Source organism: Lepisosteus oculatus, chromosome 20 (assembly GCF_040954835.1).
Source record: "Lepisosteus oculatus isolate fLepOcu1 chromosome 20, fLepOcu1.hap2, whole genome shotgun sequence".
In the NCBI taxonomy this organism is placed as follows: domain Eukaryota; kingdom Metazoa; phylum Chordata; class Actinopteri; order Semionotiformes; family Lepisosteidae; genus Lepisosteus; species Lepisosteus oculatus.
This window is the reverse complement of record NC_090715.1, coordinates 16557151-16580287: the sequence shown is the minus strand read 5'-3', so window position 1 is coordinate 16580287 and position 23137 is coordinate 16557151. Positions and strand designations below refer to the sequence as shown.

Here is a 23137-nt window from a genome sequence, read left to right as displayed (position 1 = left end):
GGGAAGAATCGGGCGTTAGGTTTTGTGCAAATTGGATGGTGTCTTCCAGCCCTACATGAATAGCTTTACTCCACGCTAACAGGAAGTGGATGGATGATTTCCTCTTTGATTTAGGTGTGGCTCAGTGCTACACACACAAAACCCTGAGCTCGCACTCCACACCCCTCCCACCACCCCCCCCATCCAGATCTGGATGATCGCCAGTGTGTCTTGCATTCTGCTCTCTCTCTCTCACTCTGCTTTTTTTCTGCAGTCTCCCTTCCCGAGCTCATTTACAATGCAATGCTTACAGTGTAGCGTGGCTCTGCAATTTGCAAAGTGATCTTTGCTTGCATGGCAACATGTTTGTGCTGGTGCAATGCCCAGGGTGGTGATTTTGCGGGGATACTCCGGCTGTGAGGATCGGTGAGGGTGTTGCTGGTGTCTGATGCCGTGGAGAGTGCAGCCAGCGCCTCGCTCTGCCTTGCTGTCTCCTTCCCTTTCTCTCTTCCTGTCTCATGCTGCTGCCTTAGACAGCCCCGGACACACCACCTGCCTGGATGGACGCACAAGGAGGGGCAGGTACCCCAGGTGGGTGCACCGCGTTTCAGTTTCACAGACCGGTAGATCTTAGAGCGATCCGAAACATTTCCTTTCAGTACAAGAAACTTGCTGCTGCTGTCTGGCTCTGCTTGTAGGGCTCTCGGGGACTTCACGTGTACAATTGTGAAGAAAAGAGCATAAACCGTCTGTTTTAATGGTAAATGTTGCAGCTCACTTGTGTGTTTCTGCAGAGGTCTTAGCGTGCTTTGAAAGCTACATCACTACACTGAAAAACACAAGATAAAATTACACTGTGTAGAACAGCCTACCTCCTAAAGACAGTCTTGCAGAGCCAGAGAAAGATAAGACATGTCTTACTTTGCCTAGGACTCCTCTGTGCTGATTTTGTTTTGGCTGGAATATTCATCTCTGTCACTGTAAAAACTGCAGAGCCAGTAAGCTGGTCCGGGATCTCAGGATCAGCTCATTTAAATGGGCGACTCACCAGGAGCCCAGTGTCATGGTGCAGAGGTCCCATGTGCTCAGACAGACGGGACCACAAAGCTTAGTACTGGCCTGACACACAAAATTGTTTCCTCTGACAGGCAGGTCAACACAAAGACTTGAGGAACCAGGGAGAAACCACCCTCCCCTCCCCACCCCCTCCAAGCACAGGTCTTGCTGCAGACCCCGAGCGTTTTGAATAATATGAATACTGGAAGAGTCAAAAGTCAGGATCACCATGAAAATGACCAGCGGAGAAGAAAACAAAAACGCCCAAAACAAAGCGTTTGCTACATTCAGTTGTCAGCTCAGGGACACAATGTGCAATCGTTTCCAAACTAGGAAACAGTCCCATCATTAGATCTTTATCTTTATAGGTTAACTGTAGAGATCACAAGAGTACAGTAGAAAAAAGGTCTCAAGGATTTCCACATTAATACGAATTACTTAATAGTGCCCCTTCAAAGAATTTTGTGAATGTTAGAGAATTATAATACAATTGCCATGCTGCTTACAACTCCTAGTCCCAAAAGATCTTCTCTTAATATTGTGACAGATTCTGTCAGGGAAGAAAGGAAACCATGAGCTGCAGCATAAACAGACTTATACATTCAGTAGTAAAGTACAGTATGTAAAATGGATGGAAAACAAATTACTTTATACTCGCACCATTATTTATGTATATAGCAGTATTCAAGATACTTAAGAGAGCTTTATCGTCCTATCAAACGGTTACAAATATCAATATCGTTATCAGTACGGTGGCCTTGTTGTTAGGATTTGTTACCGAGCTTAATGTTTCGGGTATTTAGAAATGAGAAGCGTTTATTTAGATCCCGAGTCTGAGCTGTCCCACCTATGTGTCTTCCAACTAGAGCTCACAACAAACCAATGTCCTTCCAAAGTAAAGAAAAAAAATATAATTTAAATGAGAGGCTATGCAATTTTTGATCTCCCGTGGTTTACCGTAACGTGAACTGCGTCAAAAGCGTTGTGTCACTGCAAAAGTACTGGACAAAATGTTTGAAGAAGACGAGTAACATTACACCTGTAACTTACCATAATTAGTTAACACTGCAATAAAATCCATAATTAAATTGTGGCCTGACTCGCTGTGCCTGTTCTAAGGGTTAAAAAGCTATTGTGTTGTGTGGTGAGGGACTCTCGTTACAGTGAAACCAGAGCCCAGCGTGTTTAGACTGCGCTTGCTTTCACTTATCCTGGACTCGCAAATTCGCCCTCGGTCTGGCACGGTTTACAACTCCCACAGCCGTGAGCGACATCACTTCCCTCCGAAACGCGTCCGCAAATCATTTTCTGCCGGAGTGTAGTGTCCGCTCCGCCGCCTGTTGCAGCAGAAGCACTGGTGTTGTTCCCGAGTCGGACCGGAGACGGTTCAGCTCGAGAGATCGCAGCGGCACTTGCGGTCTCTGACCAGCCGATGCAGCAAAAGGTGAGGACATCTCCGATGAAGAACCGCAGGGCATTATTATTCATGCCCTTTCTGACCAAGAAGCACTGCAGTTTGCTTTCAGGACAAGACAACATCATATTCCATTAGTTACCTACTCTAGTGACTAAATGTTGTGTCACCAAATTTCCTAGCGAATTTTCCAGAGAACCTAACCATCAGCAAACAAGAAGAATACACAAACATTGAACATAAATGACTCATTTTAACGGGAAAAAAAGTTTATATTAAATTAAGCTCTTCCTAAATCATGGATCTCTGGCTCTAGCTTCTGCTGTTCCTAATGTGACAGAACTACACTGCAAATACTGACATACAACATACTGTGTACTGTTTAACAGGGCTCACAGTTTAAGGGTTTATTTCAATTTTTTAAGACTTTTTTCGTGGGTGACAAATGTCCTATGAAATGTACCTCTGTCCTCAGAATAGTATGTTCACTAGCAATGCAAAATGCTGTCTTGTCTCCAGTCTCAGAGCTTGCCCTGGGTGACACGCTGCAGGAAATTATAACGGAATATGGCAGCACGTTTATGGATGAATCTTGTTATCTCGGTGTGTGGCAGTCTTCCCTCTGTCCAGATTTACCACTGACAGTTCTCCAGATGTTTACTCTAATTTCCCTGGTTACGATAGTTAGGATAAAATCTGTCATGTGTTTCAGCTGACTGTTGTAGGGAGAGCTCAAGAGGCAAGAGGCAAACTTTGTGGGTTATCCACAACGTGTACCTCATGGGTGAGGAAGACTGTTTCATTATTCACCATAGTCACCAGCCTGACGTCAGCAGTCACTTCTGAGGGTTATGGGTACTTTTATAACAGAAACAATGCAGGACAGACCCTTTCTGCAGCAACGCTCGGACCGGCTGTCGTGTCTGAAGTTGTGAGCTCAGAGAGCAGCCCTCTGAGGAGCAGGGCATCACCCTGCCCGTGTGCAGTTGAACCCCACCCCTTCGCAGTCTGGATCGCACACCCCGGGGCAATGTCAGTCTGAGCCCACCAGGGCGTCCGCCCCGGTGACAACACAGGAGCGGCTCAGGGAGACAGCTGACATCACCTACCATCGCCACAGGAAGCAGTGTGTGGGCCTGCAAGGAGAGAGTTAAAAATCCCAAAGCTTTCCAACACCTACAGGTTTTTCCCAGATGTAAGAGGTTTGGGTGGATTTTCTCTGTATTTCCTGACTTACCTATTATTATTACAGAAAATAATGGACAAATGTTAAACACTGTATACTCACAAACCCAGCTGTGAGATTCGCAGTCGCATGTCAATGTGACAACAGGAAGTGCTCTCAGTATGTGACAGATGCTCTGGCCGAAGTGGTCAAACAAATTAGCAGGACTGGAGTTCACCTGTGACATCATTTCCAGGAACGTTCAGGAGATAATGACCAATTTCACTTTTGGAAGATTTACAGGCCTTGTAAAAGTTAAGGATGAGAATATTTGTATCCATTAGTATTTACCAAGCCAACAAACAGACTCGTAAACCTTGTAATTCTCTGTTACAATCTGCATGCGTTCTGTTCTGTTTATTAGCAAGCAAACAGTTTTCCTGCAGCTTACTTTCAGAGAAAATGGGGTTCCTGTTTTAAACAACACCATGACATTTTGCCAGGTAAAAAACTGGAAGGACAGGGCACAGAATATTTCCCATTTCAATTTCAGTCTCCCGTACCTTCGAACAGGATAAATAGAAAAAATAATGACAGACAATGAAAAACACTCTTGGAATATTGCTTATTACTATGATACTTCACTATGATACCTTAGCCCAAACATTTTTTTCCCACAGACTCTGCTGACTCGGATAGTAATTCATTCAGTACCAAGGCAGTACGATCATTATTTTTTAGTGTTATGACAACTTTTTTTTCAATAAAAAAATCCTTTACTCTTCATTTTCTTTAAGAACAGTTATTTAATCCGGGATGATACAGATCAGTTGAAAAGCATTCTAAGCATACTGTACATGCGTCCCATATTTATTGAGCAACAATAATTCATTTTAAGGCTCTAAATCATCCAAACAAAATTGTGGGGGTTACTGTTTTTCACAGCTTAAAAGAAGTGAACATCATTTATCTATTTGTTTATCTTTTACGAAACGCTCAGAAGAGTATAGTTTTTCTGGGGCTCATAATATGCCAGTCTCTCTACCGCAGTATTAACGAGTCTGACAAGACACCTCTGATGTAAGGCTGCTTTATAGTAACGTCACTGTATAAACCATCATCTCCTTGTGAGCCTCTGGAACCCGCTGCCCCATGAGTTCGTAAGAAGGTGTTACATTTGCTTCAGGTCATAGTCAGAGGACAGCACTGTCCACCACAGAGACACATCCATCCATTTTCTAACCACTGTATCCAATTCAAGGTTGGGGGGGCTGGAGTCTATCCCAGCAAGCAACGGGCACAAGGCAGGGTACCCCCTGGATGGGACCTCAGTCTGCCGCAGGGCACACACTGACATAAACACACCCAGAAGCCAATGAACCTATCAATATGTCTTTGGACTTAAATTTCACAATTTAAAAACATTATCTTCACTAAAAAAGAGTCGCTAAAACAGAAGTCTGGTGAATTTGAAACTCTGTTAGATGAAAGATAACAGTTCAGGTTTAAATTGGATGTTTTTTTCAAAAAGGTCAGACATTTTAATGTCTCATGTTAAGAATTTCCAACACGCTATTACCTTGTTAACAGTCCTGCAACCTATTACTCTAGAAAATATAAAGTGAATCTATTCAAGTTTTTATTAACATAATTAAATTAAAAGGACATAATTCATGCCCCTGGACAGGAGCTCTGGGATAGAGGGGGGATTTCAGGAAGGCTGGAAGAGGTGTGTTCCTGTGGGGAGGAGGAGTTTGGGGGGGGGGGGAGATGTTCATTTTTTAATTGTTTCCAGAATAAAAAGAAAAGGTCAACTACAAAAAAGGACATAGTTCATTTAGATAAACGCAGCTGGATAGCTGGTGTCTAAAGAGCTTTATTATTTCATGCTGATTGTCCGCCTGTGAAGATTAATGCACTAGAGTCAGTATCTTTCAATACCTTTGGAAGATTTGTAATTATCAGTAGTTTATATACAATATTTACATAGTCCATTCTACATAGACAGATAAATGTCATGGCTGGAATTTACAAGGGTACAGAGGCAAACACATATTGTAGATTAATAAACATATCAATACAGTATCTAAATATTGCTTTGCAATTTCTGCTTTAGGACAGCATAGCACCATATTTGCTTTTATACCTCTTAATTCTAGAAGAGCTGAAAATACTCAGCTTATATTGAAGCTACCTTTGTTAATAATGCATAAGCCATGAATTAACAATTAATAGGTTTTCCATGTTGTTAAATGATAACAAGAAAAGTCAATTATTTGGGCAATAAGCCTGGAGTAAAAAATTAAAATTTAATTTCACAAGAAAGCAAAACTAAAAATTACCTTCCTCAGATCCAGCACAACAACATGCTAATCAATTTGCTGTGATGTTTGTGATCAAATCTCTGTGACTGCGGGAAGACGCAGACATTTCTGAAAGTTTCCTGCTCAGCACAGCCACCTAAGTTTTCCCGTCTAGCCACCTAAATCTGAACGGGGTTCTCCAGATCGTCTGCAGCACTGCTGTGTTCCCAGCATCGGTCTCCGCTGTCGGCATGAGTGCTACAAGCCAGTTTCTGGTTTATTTGGCTCACGTGTTCGTGCAGAGTGACTTACATCTGTACCCATTCCTACAGCTGGGAATCTCGCGGTTCAGGGAAGCACCTTGCCCAGGGGCCTGGCTGCAGATGCGAGTCCAGGACCCCCGGCCCTGCTGCAGCTCCGCCACCCTGCCAGCTCTCGCCCTGTCCGGGGAGGAGATCCGCCTGCCGGTGTGTTTTGATCCCCGGGAATCACACGCTGTTTTGCTTTTTGTTGGCAGAACCCATCAAAGATGCGCAGAGCCTGCTGAAGCCCTCTGGTTCGGGCGACCTGGCCGCAGAGCAGAGCCACAGCCCTCCGGGAGAGGAGGGGGGGATCCCCATTCCCAACTCCGGGCTGCTGCAGGTCGCTGAGAGGCGGCGTAAGTCTGGGCTCTCGGGGGGACGGGAAGAGACTGAAGTGTTGTGATGTCGTGTTATGAGATACAAGACTCAGCAGCATTATCCAGAATGCCATGTAGGAGTATTTAAAAGCCACACCACACAACATCTTCTCAGTGGAGTAATGCTCAAGGGCTCGATTATCCTGGACTGAGCCAGAGGCCCATTCATTCCTCTTGGAAGACCGGTGGCTTGTTAGATCATGAGGCCATGGAGCAGAACCATTTTCCAGTGCAAACAATGTTAAAATCATTAGGATCGACATCATTTACATCATCTACCATTCAAGGTATGTGAAATGTTAGACTAAAACAAATTCATTTTAGTCTAACATTTCCATTACTTGTTTTAACAATGTAGTTATAGAAGGAGGCACTTCCGTATGAGGAGGGTTTGGGGAGCATGAAAGAAAATACTCAGCCATGCCGCTGAAGCCGGTACCCTGCCTTCTTCCAAGAACCCGCTGGATAACATGATGACATGCTTGGATTGATTAGATCCTAACAACCAGGAGGGCCGGATGGGCTGAACGGCTTTCTTTTATTTGTAACCTTTCTTCTGTTCTTAGATCGCCCTCTCTCTTAACTTTGCAACACAATCATTTGCTTTTTCCGAACACTTGTGCAGTTGCTCGTGACCAGGCTGATCGTGAGCCCAGTGGGAATGTACTTCATTAGTGCGCTATTTAAAAGCCGTATCAGCTCAAATCTGGCAAGATGAATGTATCTCTCCACAACCTTGTGCCCTGAACACACCACATCTCAGCAGCCCGGTGCTGCAGACACATCCTTGGAAAGTATTCTGCAAAAAAAGAGCCACGAAACCTCAGCTGTGAGGACACTGTGTGGCGGCCATTGTCTTTTGTTTGTCGGGGACATGTGGGGTGAACTGAAAAGCAGCATTATGTTTCACTTCCGAAGAAGAAGCTCTGTTTGTTCGGGCTCTCCAGCATGGACAGTGTTGTGATTGAGCCTCTTCCCAGTTTCAGGGAGCGAGTAGCCACAAGCACCACACAAGGGACCAGTTATACCAGGGGCCTCAATGCACAATCGAGACTGAGGCCCTGAAGGTGACTGTGTTCCCAAGGCGGGTCGGAGGCGGGAGCTGCAGTGTAGCCACACCTGGCAGACAGTGGCACCACAGAGAAGTCAGGAATGTGCTGCCAGTCGCAGTCAGTGGACCTGTGAGGGCTTCAGTTTTGAGTGTGACTGATACAAGCGCGGCACTGTTATCATTGTGAAGATAAGTGGTGGATTCATCTCGCCACACACCCCATTCCCACTTTCTCTACCCATCAAAAGCACCGACCTGCTCGATTTCTCCCCTGTGGAGTATCCTCTGATGACTTTTTAATTCTCCCTTCGGACTAGACAGCTACCCATTATATTAGACAGTTAACCTACTAGTCAGCTGTTTTGTCACTCCAACACCTCTTTAAATAAGACTTAATAATATTTAATGATATTATAATGTTTAATAATATATACAACTCTTTGAAAATGCAATTATAAAATATCGTGATGTGAAAGTAATTTCTCCTATCGCAAATTTCCTGGTTATACACATAGTGAAGCCTGTCTGGAACAGCAGTCTAAATGTCCAGTACTGATAACTGTGGTCCTGCAGGTTTTATAGGGAACATCAAGAGGCCAGAGACGAGAGATCTGCACAGCAGGTTAACTTAACTCTTAGTTAGGTAACTGACCAGTTTAGACAACAAGAACTCAGGAACAGAAGCCAGAAAACACTCCTTTGCGGGCTCCTTTGTTTATTTTAGCTGATTACTATAAGTGCTTTTATTGGTTTTAGTTGATCAATGTTAATTTAAATCAACTTAAAGACAACGCATTAGTACTTTAATTATCATACTGTATAATGGAGGGTTACTTATGTCTTTTTAAGCATACAGACTATATACTGTAGTACTTCATGTGACGGTATGGGGCGAATTTGACTATTCAGGACGGTTCTCTGCACTGAACCCTTGTGAATATCGAGCTACATTTGAACTCTAAGGAAATACTCTAGAAGAAGGTTTATTTGTAAAGCGTGGAACTTCAATACTATGTTCAACAAGTGCATACTGACTCAGTGTGATGCCTTATGTGTCCCAGTTACAATGTAAAGGAGGTTAGAACAGTAATTGTTGGTCTGCTATATTCTATTGACTACACCTCCAAAATAGAACTGTGTAGTTTTTCCTCAGTACTACTGCACTAATACTATCACCCCGTGGGCATGCACAAGGCCAATTATATGTACTGTAGCTGCGTCCACTTGCATTTTGGAACTTGAAGTTTTTGTTCCAGTTTGGTAAAAAAACTATTGTCATTGTGTTTTTCTCATTTTCCACACAAGAGGGTCCTATATTTAGCACTAATGAGGATCTTGTCATAAAACAAATGTGTGCAAGACTGTGTCTGCCCTGTCATGGACTGGTGTCCCGTCCAGGGTGTACCCTGTCGTGCGCCTGTTGCTTGCTGGGATAGGCTCTGACGTGTAGTTGGAAAACGGTTGGATGGGTAGATGGTTATATTTATGGAAAATCACAACTCACAGTCTGTAGTGAGAAGAAAAAGCCTCTGTGATTGATACACACCAAAAAGAAAGGGGGCAGGCGGTGTTGGCTCTGTGGCCCAGGATCTGCGCCTGTAGCTGGAAGGTTGCCGGTTTGAATCCTGTGGCTGGCAGAGGAATCCTACTCTGATGGGCCCCTGATCAAGGCCCTTAACCCCAACAGCTCCAGGGATGCTGTATAAATGGCTGACCCTGCGCTCTGACCCCAAACTTCTCTCTCTGTCTGTGTGTCTCATGGAGAGCAAGTTGGGGCCTGCGAAAAGCCAAGTTCCTAATACAAAAAAATTGTATATCGCCAATAAAGTGATCTTATCTTATCTCTCCAGCACGGTAGTTCACCACAGGGGGTGGAGGAAGGAGGAGTTTATCAGCCCTCATCATAGACTGTGCCAGAAGGGGCAGATTTATGGAAGGGTTCAGTAGGTGCCAAAAGAAGAGAAGGAAAGTCATGCGAAGGTCCTTTGTTTTCTGTTTTTCGTGTGTGATTTTAGAGTGGTCAGCACTTCCACAGGGGAGCAGGGGAGATGAGTCATTCTCAGAGAATTGGATTCATATTTACAATTCAGACAGCTCCCTTTGGTTTTGAATTTATTCAGTTTCCTTGACTTCAATGCCACTGTAAAATGTTTATTCAAGACTAATGAGTTTTAGATTAAAGTAATTCTAGCTCTGTAAGTGTATGGGGCCTCTAGGAATTCCAGTAAAGGCAGAAGGACTCTCATATTCTGAAAGCAAAAGGCGTTTGGAAGCAACTTGAGCGACCTTGCCTCACCCCTACTGATTTTTCAGTGAATTAGTGGTGGGGAGGAGGTGAAAAAAACCTGTTTCAGTCTCCTGAAGATTTCAAACTCAGGTGAAAATTCACCTTTCATCAGGACAATAATCAAAAATCCAAAGCTACCCTGCAGTGGCTTTAGGATAGGGAAGAGAATGTCCCTGAGGGACCCAGTCAAAGTCCTGTTGAGACACTGTGGAAAGACTTGAAAACTGATGTCCATAAGTCTTCCCCAAGTACCTTGAGAGAGTTTGAGTAAATCCGCCAGGAAATGTCACAAATTGCACCAGCCTGGGTGTAAAGCTGGGAGTGACTTACCCAGAAAGACTTTCTATTGTAACTTCTGCAACGAAATATTGTGTTCATGGGTCTGAATACTTATTTCTGTTTTTTCTTTAGTTTTACATTTACTGTAATTTACCCTTAGAGTCTTCAGTTTGACCATTCAGGTCTTGAAGAATATATTAACATAGTAAGGATCTGAATACTTTAGCAAGGCACTGCACACATTGTGTCGTGATATTACTTTGACTCTCTAATAATAAAGAATAATAATTCATTAGTCACACATAACAGGAATAGAAAAGCTGTTATTCATGAAGAGCAATGTCCTTCAATATTGATTTTCCCTGCTTGTTCTTTTTCACCAAGATCCGTGCTACAGATTAATCAAGTGGTTTGCAGAAGAAAACCCCTTTGGATCCTGTAACAAATTGCTTTCCATAATAAAGCCTCAATTCCCTCCGCTGGGACTCAGAGATCCCCCAGTAGTGACTCAAGGAATGCTTCAGTACAGAGGCTGCAGTGTACACCCATGCCATGCCTGACAATGAGGTGCTAGCCAGGAGAGGCAGAATTATGCACAGTGTCTGTCAGTGTGCTAAATGATCTGCTTTATTCTTTCTTTTCACATGCAACCGTTCAATGTTTTGCTGATCCATTTTGCATGGTTTTCACAAGAGAAAGCCGTTTCTCAGGATGCACAAGGGGTCTCCATGAGATTCCACCGACTCTCAGAGTTTTCTACAACCAACAACAGTCAATCAAGCATTTTGTCCATTTCATCACACCAATAACAATGCATTCACCACAGTTAATGCCTGGGTGCAAAATACAGAAATAAGAAAGGAATATATCAATACTTGTATCTATATATCTATTTAATATATACTGTAAATAGATGTAATACATAACCTCTTATGATGTCTGCATGAAACTGGAATTAACCGAGAGATAAGATCTGTAATCTTCTTTAAGTTGTGTAGCACTTTTCATTGGGGAAAAACTCTCTGCACAAACATAAATGTGTTTGAAACTGAATACATGTGACTTTATGTTTTGTTGTTTAAAAAAGAAGCAGTTGTACCTCACACCTTTTAAATAAAATTCCATGATCGGACGAGTGCTGTTAAACCCCAACGCCCAGCCAGGACATTGCCATGCTCCCATAGTCCGCACGGGCGAATCCTGCTGACGAGCCAGCTCAGGGGAGTAAGCCCTGAGGAGCATGTCACACCACACAGCTGACATTGTCAGAACAGGAGCATCATGGGAAGTGTTCAGTCACGTACTCTGTCGCCTCCCTGAATCAGCAGGAATCTTGTCTGACCTTCCTTGCAGTAACACTTAGCTCTCTGAGCTTAGAGCTCATTAGTCTGGGCTGAACCAGACCAGTGTCTGTTCCCTGGGGTGATCATTGTGTTCTGGAATACACATAAGGGGGCTCTAACTCATATTTTGCTTTATTGCTTGTAAATAAATCATTGGTACACTGTGTCGCAGCCAGCACAGAAAACATGTAAGTCTAGTATATTTATGTCTAAATCTGTGGTCAGTTTATGTATTAAGAGTTAGACTTCAGCATAGCACACAGACAGTTCTTGCCGTTTTGCAGTTGTTTATCCTAATGTGTCTTGATCAGACTAGACTGAACCACCCTGCTATTGCACTTGTACAGGGAGTCACCGAGCTGCTGTGTAACCTCAGAAAGAGCTGTGTGCAAACCACTCTCTCCAGAGTGCAGCTGAGTTCCACCTGACCACTGGGCCGAGAGAGCCACCCTCCTGCTCTTAAAGCTGTAGCCATTGGCACTGGTCACCCAGTACTCAGACTCAGTCTTTCACAGGTGCTGTTTTTGTTACCAGTTGTTACTCTGAAAGGCCAGCTTGGAAACTAACCTTGTTTTCAATAACTGTGAGATTCCCTGTAACAGCATGTGGTCTGAAGGGACTATCAGGCAGATAAAGGGAGCTGAACTGTTTTTGGTTTAAACAGGGAAGATTATGTGGCGATAATTTGACTAAATGAATCAGGAAACTTTTTCAACAAAGCCTGTTTTTATACATTTCCCTGGGGCTCAAATGGAAATTAATGTCTGTAAGATTTAGTACAGAAACCAGCTTCCTAGTCATGTGTAGAAGTTGGCTATGTGGGGTCTTTAAAGATGAAGCTTAATGAGATTCCTGGGTCATAGAACTAGAACAAGCAAGATGGGCTGTACAGCCTCCTCTTATACTGTATGTAACCTGTACAGTGTTGCAGATATCAGGACTATCCTCCTTATTATTCGTGGACATACCTGAATGGAGTTGCTGCTTGTCCTATATTATACTGCAGAATTTCATGGCACAAAAGAGTTCCCCAAATGTTTGTTTTTTCTCCCACAAAAATAACAGTAGGACAAAAGTACATGAAACATTAGATTAACCTATCAAGTTGTCTTTCCTGACCTGACTGCACACAGGTGATGCCATGTAATGAGATTAATGTGATCCCTGTCTTAGCACAGGAATAAACCTGCAGAGACCTTCTCTGCCAGCTAGAAGATTGCCACACAGTGTGAAGGTTTAAACCCCCCTGGCATCACCTGAGCAGCTCTACACTTCTACACTTTGTTAGAGGGATTTTGAAAAACAATAATAGCGCTACCTTCCAGTACAATACCAATATTATGAGCAAGACTGTTCTGTTCATTCAGTATGCCCTCTACATCACTCAGACTGGTGGCACTTTGTGGTATTTCAACAATGCCCTGCGGATTGAAGAGGACCTGATGCCAATGCTGGCGAGTCCATCGCAGCCTCTGTCTGGCCCAAGCGAGTCGGTGGTGGCGTCTAGGAGGCGTGAGCAGAGGGCCTCTGACAGGTCACCTTGCTCTAAGGCCAGCAGTCAGAGGGCTTAAAATAAAAAATTGACAACTTTTTGTGAAAGTACGTAAGCTATAACTATAGTATTCTCATTCCAGAAATTGTTGCCTTTATTTTTTCCATCAGTATATTTTCTCAAGCCTCCCTCACTCGCTCGCTTAGTCCTATCGGCCTTTGTGTCAGCCCAGTCATCTTCACACACTCCCCCTCCTTCCAGGCTGGAGCCCAGGCGCAGACTGAAGCCTCTCTCCTCCCAGCTGCTCTTCTAAGCCTCTTGATTAGCCTCCAGGAGTGGATAATTCCACACAGAGCCTATCTGACAGCCCCCTTTCCTCAGGTGGAATCTCATTCCCTCTGAGTGCCATGTACTCATTCGGACCAGCGCTGCTTCATTCTGCTGGTTTTCCCAATTAACAGGTGGCCATCTTGGCTCAAGGCCACACCACTGGGCCTGCATTTTGAGCCATGATGGTGGTTTTCTCACAAAGCCACATCTCACTACCTTACAGAGGCTATATAAAGATAAATAAGTACTGTAGATCTAAAGGACAGTGAGCAGAGGACCGGCCTCACCTGACCACAGCCTATGGGGAGGGGTGAAAACAGATGTGTGATGGAGCCAGATTGTTTAGAGCCTTGAAAGTCAGTAACAAGATCTTATATTGAATATGTGACTTGTACATATGTACATTGCAACCAGTGTGGAGACCTGAGTGTAGCAGTGATGTGCTGCCGAGGTCTGGTGTGAGTAACTGGTCCAGCTGCAGTGTTCTGGACATACTGCAGCTCGTTGAGAAGAGAGTGTGAGAGCCCATACAGCAAAGAGCTGGGGAAATAAATGTCATGATTATTGCAAATTTCAGAGACATGCTTGCCAAGATCAAGTGTGTGACCACAGACATAGGTGGGAAAATTCACCAGTTCAATTCACACACAAAATTCACACAGGCGTAGTGTCGAGGTCGGTGAGCAGGTGAGCAGGTGAGCAGGCAGAATGCATTGGAAAGTCTTCAGCAGCTTGCAGAAAGTGAGAATCAAAACAGATGCAGCTAGCAGACGGACACCGACGAGTCAAATAAACCAAAGATTAAATAAGAAGAGATAAGTAGACATATATATATATAACCGATTTAAGATATAAAAAAAACACAGCAATATACCCGTAGAGAAGCAGCAAGGTCCCTCTCAGGGTACTCTCAGACCGGAACCGGGAAAAAAAAGTTGTGGCCATCACAGTCGAAAACAGAGGCATTGACCTCTTGGCGTCCCTGTCTTGCACAGAGCCCCTGAGCAGCGTCTCATCGCTGGAGGTGCACTTTGACCTCCTGGACCTCACAGAGCTCACGGACATGTCGGACCAGGAGCTGGCCGAGGTCTTCGCTGACTCGGATGAGGAGAACCAGAATGAGCCCCCAGCAAGTAAGTGGCTCCTGCTGTGTCTTCTGTGCTCTTCAGCGTGTTGTTGTGCACCAGCAGCAGAGCGGCTGGAGTAATACTGAATGTGGTAACGAATGGCCTAGATTCTATTTACAGCCTGCGTGAGGGATTGCTTACATAATCAAACAAAAACAGAAACTGTAGAGCATATTTACATTGAAATGAACTGCGGATATGAAGGTCTAGGAGGACTGGGCACGGCCTCACAATCTTTTTAACATTTTTCTCAAAGCAAAATGTCTTTCCGTTCCGGTGATACGTGATATGGCGCAGTAGATGGTTTCCACACGTCCTCTGATGGAAAAAAAAACAAAGCATTTAGAGAAAATGGAAAGTAGTATTAACTTGTGCTTTTTAGCAAAAGCTCTGTTGAACAGAAAATCCCTCCAAAGCTCTATGGAAATCTATCACAGTTTGAATAGGGTATTACAAGCACCGGCTGTGTGTTTCACAGAGACTGCTTTAAATATTTCTGCACTGGAGTTGCAGTAATAGAACAACAGGAGGGGTCTTAAGTGGAGACGAAATTCACTTGGCAGCATTTTTCTTCTGGAACTACAAACAGAATAGATCTATCTGCTGAAGCTATTAAGTGAGTGTAATAACATTCTAAAGATATTATATTACATTTATACAAATGTACATATTTATCCAGTATTGTGCACTCTTTGTAATATATACATTGTTCTCAGTATTCCTTTGTATTCTTTGTCTAGATTCTAATCCATCTGAAGTTCTAGCTTTACAATTTCTATTATGTTATCCTATGTGCACAGGTCAAATACACTCCCTGTAGAATTTGCTGGTGGTGGTGAACATAAAGAAGCTATAGGGTCTTTTTGACACAAGAAACAGAACAACGTCCTCACATTGTTGAGACACGTTCGAAAAAAAAAACACACGTTCATATTTGTAAAGAGTTTCAATTCAAAAGTCAGATGAGGATGTGCATTTTTAAAAAGAAAAACTATAATCTTTCATAGAGAAAAAGTAAAAGCAAGACAGACTTTGCGAGTGTAAGTAGCATCTATCAACACTGAAGCTGTGGTCAGAAATAGTAAACCAATTCCTGGCGATGAACAACAGTCTGCCAACTCCTTCACTGAGTATTGATCCCTTATTCCCTCCAGTCCATGTAGACAGGTCCGCAGGGACTAACACTACAGTACGTCTGAAACCTGAGCCCAGTGCTGTAATCTTTTGTTTACACTAGTTCTGATTCTGTAGTGACACAGCAAAGCAACTATTCTCATTCTGATGGGTGTTTAAGGTCAAACAGATAGTAGTTCCTTATAATGGTGAAGGTCCTGTTACTAAAACAGTTTCATTTTATTTTTTTATAGTATAATTTATGTTACTAATTTTATGATATTTAATTTCATTATAATTCTCACCCTGTGTGATGTCAGCCCAAGTTCCTCTGCTACCGTTTCCTCCTGCTATTTCAACTTCTTAAACTCTCCTTCAAGAAATCAAAGTAAGCAAAGTAGAAAACAAGAAAAAAATATCAACAAGCATTAACCAACAAGTCAACTGCAGTCTATTCATGCTGCTGATGAGGTTTGAACCTAAATCAGGGTTTAGACAAAAATGCATCACTGAAACAGTCCTAGTTGTGATAGTTCCTATTTTTCTAATAGTTTATGACCCAGGGTCACTTAATACCCTTTGCCCCTGTGGACATAAATGCAGCATAAATGGTGCCCTGCTGGGACACATAGAAGATTATCCAGGGATCACTGGTTTTGCTCCTACTTGAATACTGTGGGCCAATGAGTAAATCTTGGCTGTCCTAAATCTGCTCCTGTGCCTCTCCGTGTTACTCAGGGTGTTCCACATGGGTCTGTTGGATGAATTAGCATCTTGGTCAGATTATGACCACAATCTTGGGTTTCACTGCTATACTGATGACGGATATACTTGCAGACTAATTCAGATACCACTGCTGCACTTTCTGCACTTTTCAGCTGTCTGTCTGATATTAAGTATGGGTACAACACAGTGTTTAAGCTAAGCTGCAATGAGACAGGTTGTGCTCATAAGTTCCCAAAAATATGTACACAAGATTGGTGATTTCATTGCTGTTGTTGATGACTGTGCTGAAATTAAATATTGACTGAAAATAGAAAACCTGCTGATATTTTAGACCCTGTGTTGTCATTTGAAGTGAATATTAGAAATGTCACAATAGTATATTTGTCCCTCTTTGTAACATAACCAGGTTGTGTAGGTTCTGTTGCTCTGTATGTCCGATGTGGAAATATTGGCATATGACCTTGTTTAATCAGGATTAGACTATATTACATACTGCAGTAAATAGGTTCTATGGAAGGCTTCAGTATGTCCACCATTTGTGGTGTATGTGCTGAAAATACTCCGCTTCAGCATGTACTGTAACTGCTGCTTTGTAAATTGTATTGGCTCCCTGTGAAGTTGTGTTCTGGTTTACATTTAAAAAACACATCATAAAGTTTTCCTGCTTACATATAAGGCGCTGAATAGTCTAGCTCTACAGTCCAGCACTAATCTGAGATCTGCTCATTCACGTTTTCTTACTTTGTCTAAGACCAGGCTTGACACAGTGGACAACAGTCTTCTTAAAAGCACGTATAAAACAAACATATTATTGTTATTTTGAACAATGAATGTGCAACTCAGTGCTTGTATGAAGCCTTCCTCACCCTTCATCCTGTTTTTACAACGTACACTCTGGGTGAAAGCACAGCAGCTTCACACACAGCAGCTTCACACACTTCACACACCATTGGACAATAGTAAGTGTGTGTTGAGCACAGGCAAGAGAGGAGCTTTTTTAATCCAGGCCACGGGTAGCCAAAGCATTCCGATCTGGCTACCCTAAAGGAAAAGGCAGTGATGTCCAGGCTCTGACACAAACAGGTTTCCTTCTGTAGGAGGCTACTTACTTATCCTTGTACGGCCACCACTTTAAGACCTGTATAATAACATCTGTAGCAAAATCAAAGGACCTCTGTCTGGGATGCTGCTGGCCTTACTGGTAAGGAACAGTGGTCAGGGGCCGAAGGCTGGATTCAGGTGCAGATGAGTAGCACGTTGTGGGGGTGAAGCAGACTGGCAAGAACACAATGTTGCAAACCAGAGACTGGCAAGGCTCCAAGACAGATAGAACAGGTGGAGCAGATCCTCTGCCATAGAAGGCTGTTATGGTAACTAATTGATTAACTTGACTAACATAATTGGTGATGATTCTGGTGTGATTATTGGTTCTCTAGTGAGAGTGTGTAGGACACAAACACACTGAGAAAGACACTGAAAAAGTATGTTATATTTAATGTATAATTATTATATATACACAGTGCAAGAACCATTCATTTGCTTACTAGATAGATGTGGTTAACAAGATCATTATATTTTTAAGATATGCCATGTCATCCTTACCAAAGCAATCAGTAGAGTCAGCAGAGTCCTACTGTAAGCGAAGAGTTAAAGCCCAGTCATGCTCGATGTGGGAATACTGGTGCAGCGTGTTTGGTCCTCCTCGAAGCTGAAAGCACTCGCACTGAGCCATGAATAATTCACTCCCCAGCCAGGGGCCTGCTGTACGTGCAGATGACGCTCTGCTTTAACTCAGCTCAGACAGGGAGTGAAAAACAAAGCCAAGCCAATATCCCTGCCTTCCCCTGAACCAATCTCCCACGTTGAGCTGCACCAAAAACTGATAGAGAGGAAAAAGATGCATAATCATATATAACCACCACCACAGCCAGAAACATATCCAGCAAACGGCAAACTCTTTTACGTCACCATCTTAGTGTGGTAAATACGTAAAACCATTTCAGTGAAAGGTTGGTGATGTCAGCTGACAGGGTACATCAAGATCAATAGATGTTTCAATACCGTATACTGTAAGTCATTATGAGTTGGTATAATGCATCCTCTGGGTGAAACGTCTGTACTCATAGGGCGGTGGGAGTGTGGAACAAGCTACTCGTCCATTTTGTTGAACCTGATACCCTGGCTGGATGAGATCCTTTGATCAATAAATTACAAATTAACAAATGGCTTAGATTAGCTGAATGTCCCCCTCTCATTTTCAGCATTTCTTATGTTCTTAAAACATATTTACATGTTCCTGCATTTTGATAACGGTGGAAATAATATTCAGTAAATCAGTTTAAAAAAGTCTCTGGGACGAAGCAGAAAAAAAAGGATACCAATTAGAATTTTAATTCTCGTGTATTTATTTTTATATATCATTTCCCTTCTTAAACTCTGCCTCGTTAGAAGGTGTGGAGAAATGTCCAGAAGGCACTGGGAGGACTGGGCATTGAATTCAGAATGTCTGTGTAGTGTTAATGCTAGGGGATCATCTTCTCTCGTCTGGGATAAAACCTTTAAGTATATACAAAGGACAGAGAGCACTGTCCAGCACACCGCGAAAAGATTTTGAAAGGTCAAAGGTCATCAAGACGCATGACACTGACTGATTGAGTCAGTCCCAGCCAGGGAGCCCAGAGGAGGCCTGTGGGTTTGCTTTGGATGAAAGAGAGCACACGTCATTAAATATTGATGACAAGGAAAGGTTAATGAGAGAAGCACCAGCATTTCTTATTCAAATGAAGTAAAGTACCTCTTTCAAGCCAAAGCCCAGCTTTATTCAGCATCTGTATCAGCTCCTGAACTCCTGACAGATAGGACAGTGTGAGGTTGTAAAGGTGGGCTGGACATTGAACTCTTAAGATGAATTATGGAATCCCCATAGCTATTGTAGAAACAGAACAGAAGCTGGTACTGGACATTTCAGCAGGACTTATCAGTCTTTTCCAGACAGACCTGGTCACTGTATATTCTTAGTAAGTTTTTATTTCTCTGTCAAAAGAGCTTAGCCCTCCCATTAACCAGCTCACATTGCTAGATCTTTAAATGCTGAGGGGATGCTTAAAGAAAAACTTACAAAGTAGGGGTTCGCATATAGTTGTAGTTCTTGTAGAGAAATGAATGTGAGAAATAGTAGCTTTCTCCAACTAAGCCATTTCTTGTGATTCATGAATGAATTGTGGATTGTGTGGGAAGCAGACTGGCAGAACTTTGGGTGTGACAACTGTGAGATGTCTTGCAGAATCCTGTGGTGTCTCATATACATCATACACACAAACAATGGCCCTGCATCCATTAGGAAGACCCCCCTCTGCTAATATCCCACTGCGAAGTACGCTGTGGTCTGCATCATGTATATTCATACCACCATCAATCAAGCACAGCCACAACTCTGTCAGATAGCTGACTGGAGTGCTGACGGGTGTGGTATTTTAAACTCACTCAGCACAAAGTTACTCTGCTTCCACAGTGTGGCCTGTATTGCAGATGACACAAGAGGGTGGGAACCACTCATCTCCCTTCCTCTCCCCACCCGCTCGGCGAGTGCAGCAGGACACCTCAGACCCAGTGAACAGGATGTAAATGCATGCTCATTAAATTCTGCACTGGTACTATCAATCTACCAGAGATCAATAGTGCAGCTCTGAAGAGAAGGAGAGAAAATGGGTTAGGCACTGTATGATTTGCAATTCTGTGGTCAATTTTCACAGCAGGAAAAAAAAAGAATGAGTCTGGTTGGCTTTACCCAAATAACAAATATGAGGTCTTGCTTTAAATTCTTTACTTGATACCTGTGAGATTATCTATTATCTGGTTTGAATTTGTTGATATGATGACTTCAATATAAAGAGAATAAAATATATTATTCAATATAAAGAGAATAAAAAAGTAATAAACCTGACTCATGCCCATTCTTACAGTTCTGCGTCCAGTAACCCCTCTGAGCTTTCATTATCTCAGAATATAAATCTGCTGAGGGCAGCAAGGTGGCACAGTGCTTATCATTGCTGCCTCGCAGTGTTGGGCCCTGGGTCCGATTCCTGGTGAGCTTTCTGTGTGGAGTTTGTATGGTCTCCCTGTTTTTGCTGGGTTTTCTCCAGGTGCTCCAGTCTCCTCTCACAGTCCAAAGATCTGCTGGTAGTTAATTGGCTTCTGGGAAACTGGCCCTGGTGAGTGTGTGTGTGTGTGTTTGTGTCTGTGTGTGCCCTGCAGTGGACTGGTATCACATCCAGGAGGTACCCTGCCATCCTCCTGTTGCTTGCTGGGATAGATGCCAGCTCCCCCATGAGCCTGAATTGGATGAAGTGGTTAGAAAATTGATGGATGGATGACACCATTGAGAGAACCAGTGTGAAAGCTTCTGCACAGCTCTAACTGGGCTTCCAACAGACCGGTGATTGTTGTGTGCACTCAGCTCTGCAGAGACTGATCATCACTGTAAATTAGTCATCAGTCAATCCTTGTTTCACTTACTGTATATGTTTATGGAATCAGTTTCCAGCAAGAGGTGCTTATTAAATATAAATGTCAGCTTTCCTATCCGAGAACATCAAAGATGATTAATGGGGGTTGTCCTTATTGGAGTGATATCACTTCATCTTAGCCCAACCTACACTTAAAAAAAGGCTTACACCAAACACTTCTGTGGTTTACTGAATATGGGATAATTTTAGTTTTTTAATGCAATATTTTAAATTGCACTATTTATGAGCACATAATTACACAACTTTAATTCCAAGAGCAGAAGGTCCAGCTACAGATTTTCAGATTAATCGCGATGGCAGTGGTACTGAGGTGTGTCCCAAGTTTTTTAGGGATGTCTTCTCATGTATTCTGCTGGGCAAGGCATGACTGACATATCATCAATGCACCTCTGCAAACAGATGCATTTCTTACAATACATTCTCTAAGACCACAGTGCTGCAGCCCCGCGTTTGATTCCAGAGCTGGGGTGCTGTCTCTGTGGAGTCTGTATGTTCTCCCTGTGTTTGTATGGGTCTCCTCCGGGTGTTCTGGTTTCCTCCCGCAGTCCAAAGACATACTGTACTTGGTTAATTGGTTTCTGGGAAAACTGGCCCTGGTGTGAGTGTGTTCCCCAAGATGTACTGGCGTCCTGTCCATGGTGTACCCTGCCTTGCACCCGTTGCTTGCTGGGATCGGCTCCGGCTCTGTCGCTACCCTGAATTGGAAGAAGCGGTCAAAAGATGGGTAGATGTTCTCTAAAATGTGCAGAACACAAGAGTTTGCCCAAGTCAGCCGAATACAGAACACAAGTTTGCCCAAGTCACACACAAGTTCTACATGTACAGCGCCCGTCTGCGAGGGTGACACCTCTGCTCTGTGTTCGCAGGCCACCAGCCTCCTCTTCCTCGCTGCGGGTACCTGCGCTCCCCCTCCTGGACACGGGGCAAAGGGGAGCAGCCCCGGGAGAGGAAGAACCCCAGCGACTCGGAGAACACAGAGCCCTTCCTCAAGATGGACCGGCCCAAGCAGCCCTGAGTCCGTCACCGGCCAGCACAAGCCAGGACTGCCCCCACCAACCCATGGTGCTAAAGAGATATTGCTGTTGAATGCTGTGCACTGTAAACTAATAGAAGCCAAGCTAGGAGTGGACACCTATAAATACATACACACGTGTCGCTGTGAGGGATTTCATTAGCACATCCTTTGTGTTCACGGGCTGCACTTTCACTGATGTTTTCCGTACTGGGACTTCGTTGGCCTTGGCCAGCTTGGATGAAATGGTTACCTTCCTGAACCCTGAGCTTGGGAAGCCTTGTGCCCCAAAAGCAACATCCTGCTGGAGAGAACATGGCAGAAATAGGTTTAACGCACAACCACTCAAGTCAAGACCACCGTCCCTGCTTGTACGCAGGAATCATAACAATGTGAAATGTCCCTTAGCGATATTCTTTCAGCACTGAGATGTTGATGTACTGTACAACGTGAAGACCATAAGCTCACTAACAGCAGGAAACTTCCTGCAGTGCTTTGCTGTAACTTAATGTGTAAACCACAAGCCTATAATTTGCTGCCTTTCAAGTAATTGTATCTATGGTTTCCCCAAATGACTAACTGCTACTGTAGCACAAGGAACCAAATTACTAATGTTATAACGAGATGTCAAATCCTTTTTTCTCTCTCTCGGTTGTGAAACAGGGTAGGACTGATGTGAACCCATTGTGGTTTCATAGGTCATATCTATCACAGGCAAATCTGCCTGCCTATGCGAATGGACAGCTGACATAACTAGTCCCTCACTAATAATACATGAAACACTGGATCTGACATTCAATAAAGTACATTCAAGTAAAAAAAGCTTTGCCTGGAGTCCGTTCTGTGAATACTGCAGTTCCTTGGAAAAAAAAATCAAATTAAAATGTTTGGGGTTTTGTGTTTGCTTTGTTTCTAAAGTAGTTCAAACTGACAACTGCCCGGCATGTTATTAATTCCCCTTGGAAACGAAACCAAAGCTGACTTGTGCTAAAATATCAGAATTTGCATTTTTGGAAATACACTTTAATTACCTTTAGAATATCAGGGTTTCATTTTTTTCACAGATGGTAGTTTCCCCACTGGGATGCCAAGTCCCCACAGGTCTTGTAAGTGTGCCTTGACAGCTATACAGTGAAATTCAATAATCGTGAGAATTTCATAAACCAATATGTAATTTAAAAGTAACTGTTACGGCACTATCTACAGAAACATGTTAAAGAAATTACATTGGATTTAATTTATCATTTTGAAGGAT

At 43.2% G+C, this 23137-nt stretch overlaps 1 protein-coding gene across 1 annotated transcript; it reads left to right on the top strand.

Moving 5' to 3' along the window:
* Window positions 1–202: 202 nt before the first annotated feature.
* On the top strand, window positions 203–22704 carry dbndd1 (dysbindin domain containing 1). Its single transcript, XM_006641142.3, has 4 exons — window positions 203–570; window positions 6435–6575; window positions 14374–14511; window positions 21737–22704. Exons 1-4 carry the CDS (start codon window positions 540–542, stop codon window positions 21883–21885), a joined length of 459 nt encoding a protein of 152 aa, XP_006641205.1. The 5' UTR covers window positions 203–539; the 3' UTR covers window positions 21886–22704.
* The last annotated feature ends 433 nt before the right edge of the window (window positions 22705–23137 follow it).

Excerpts from the sequence above, each read along its gene's own strand:
- dbndd1 (XM_006641142.3), top strand. The coding sequence starts at position 540 with ATGGACGCACAAGGAGGGGCAGGTACCCCAG. Across the intron at positions 571-6,434 it reads AGGAGGGGCAGGTACCCCAG|AACCCATCAAAGATGCGCAG; the intron begins GTGGGTGCACCG and ends TTTTGTTGGCAG. Across the intron at positions 14,512-21,736 it reads CCAGAATGAGCCCCCAGCAA|GCCACCAGCCTCCTCTTCCT; the intron begins GTAAGTGGCTCC and ends CTGTGTTCGCAG.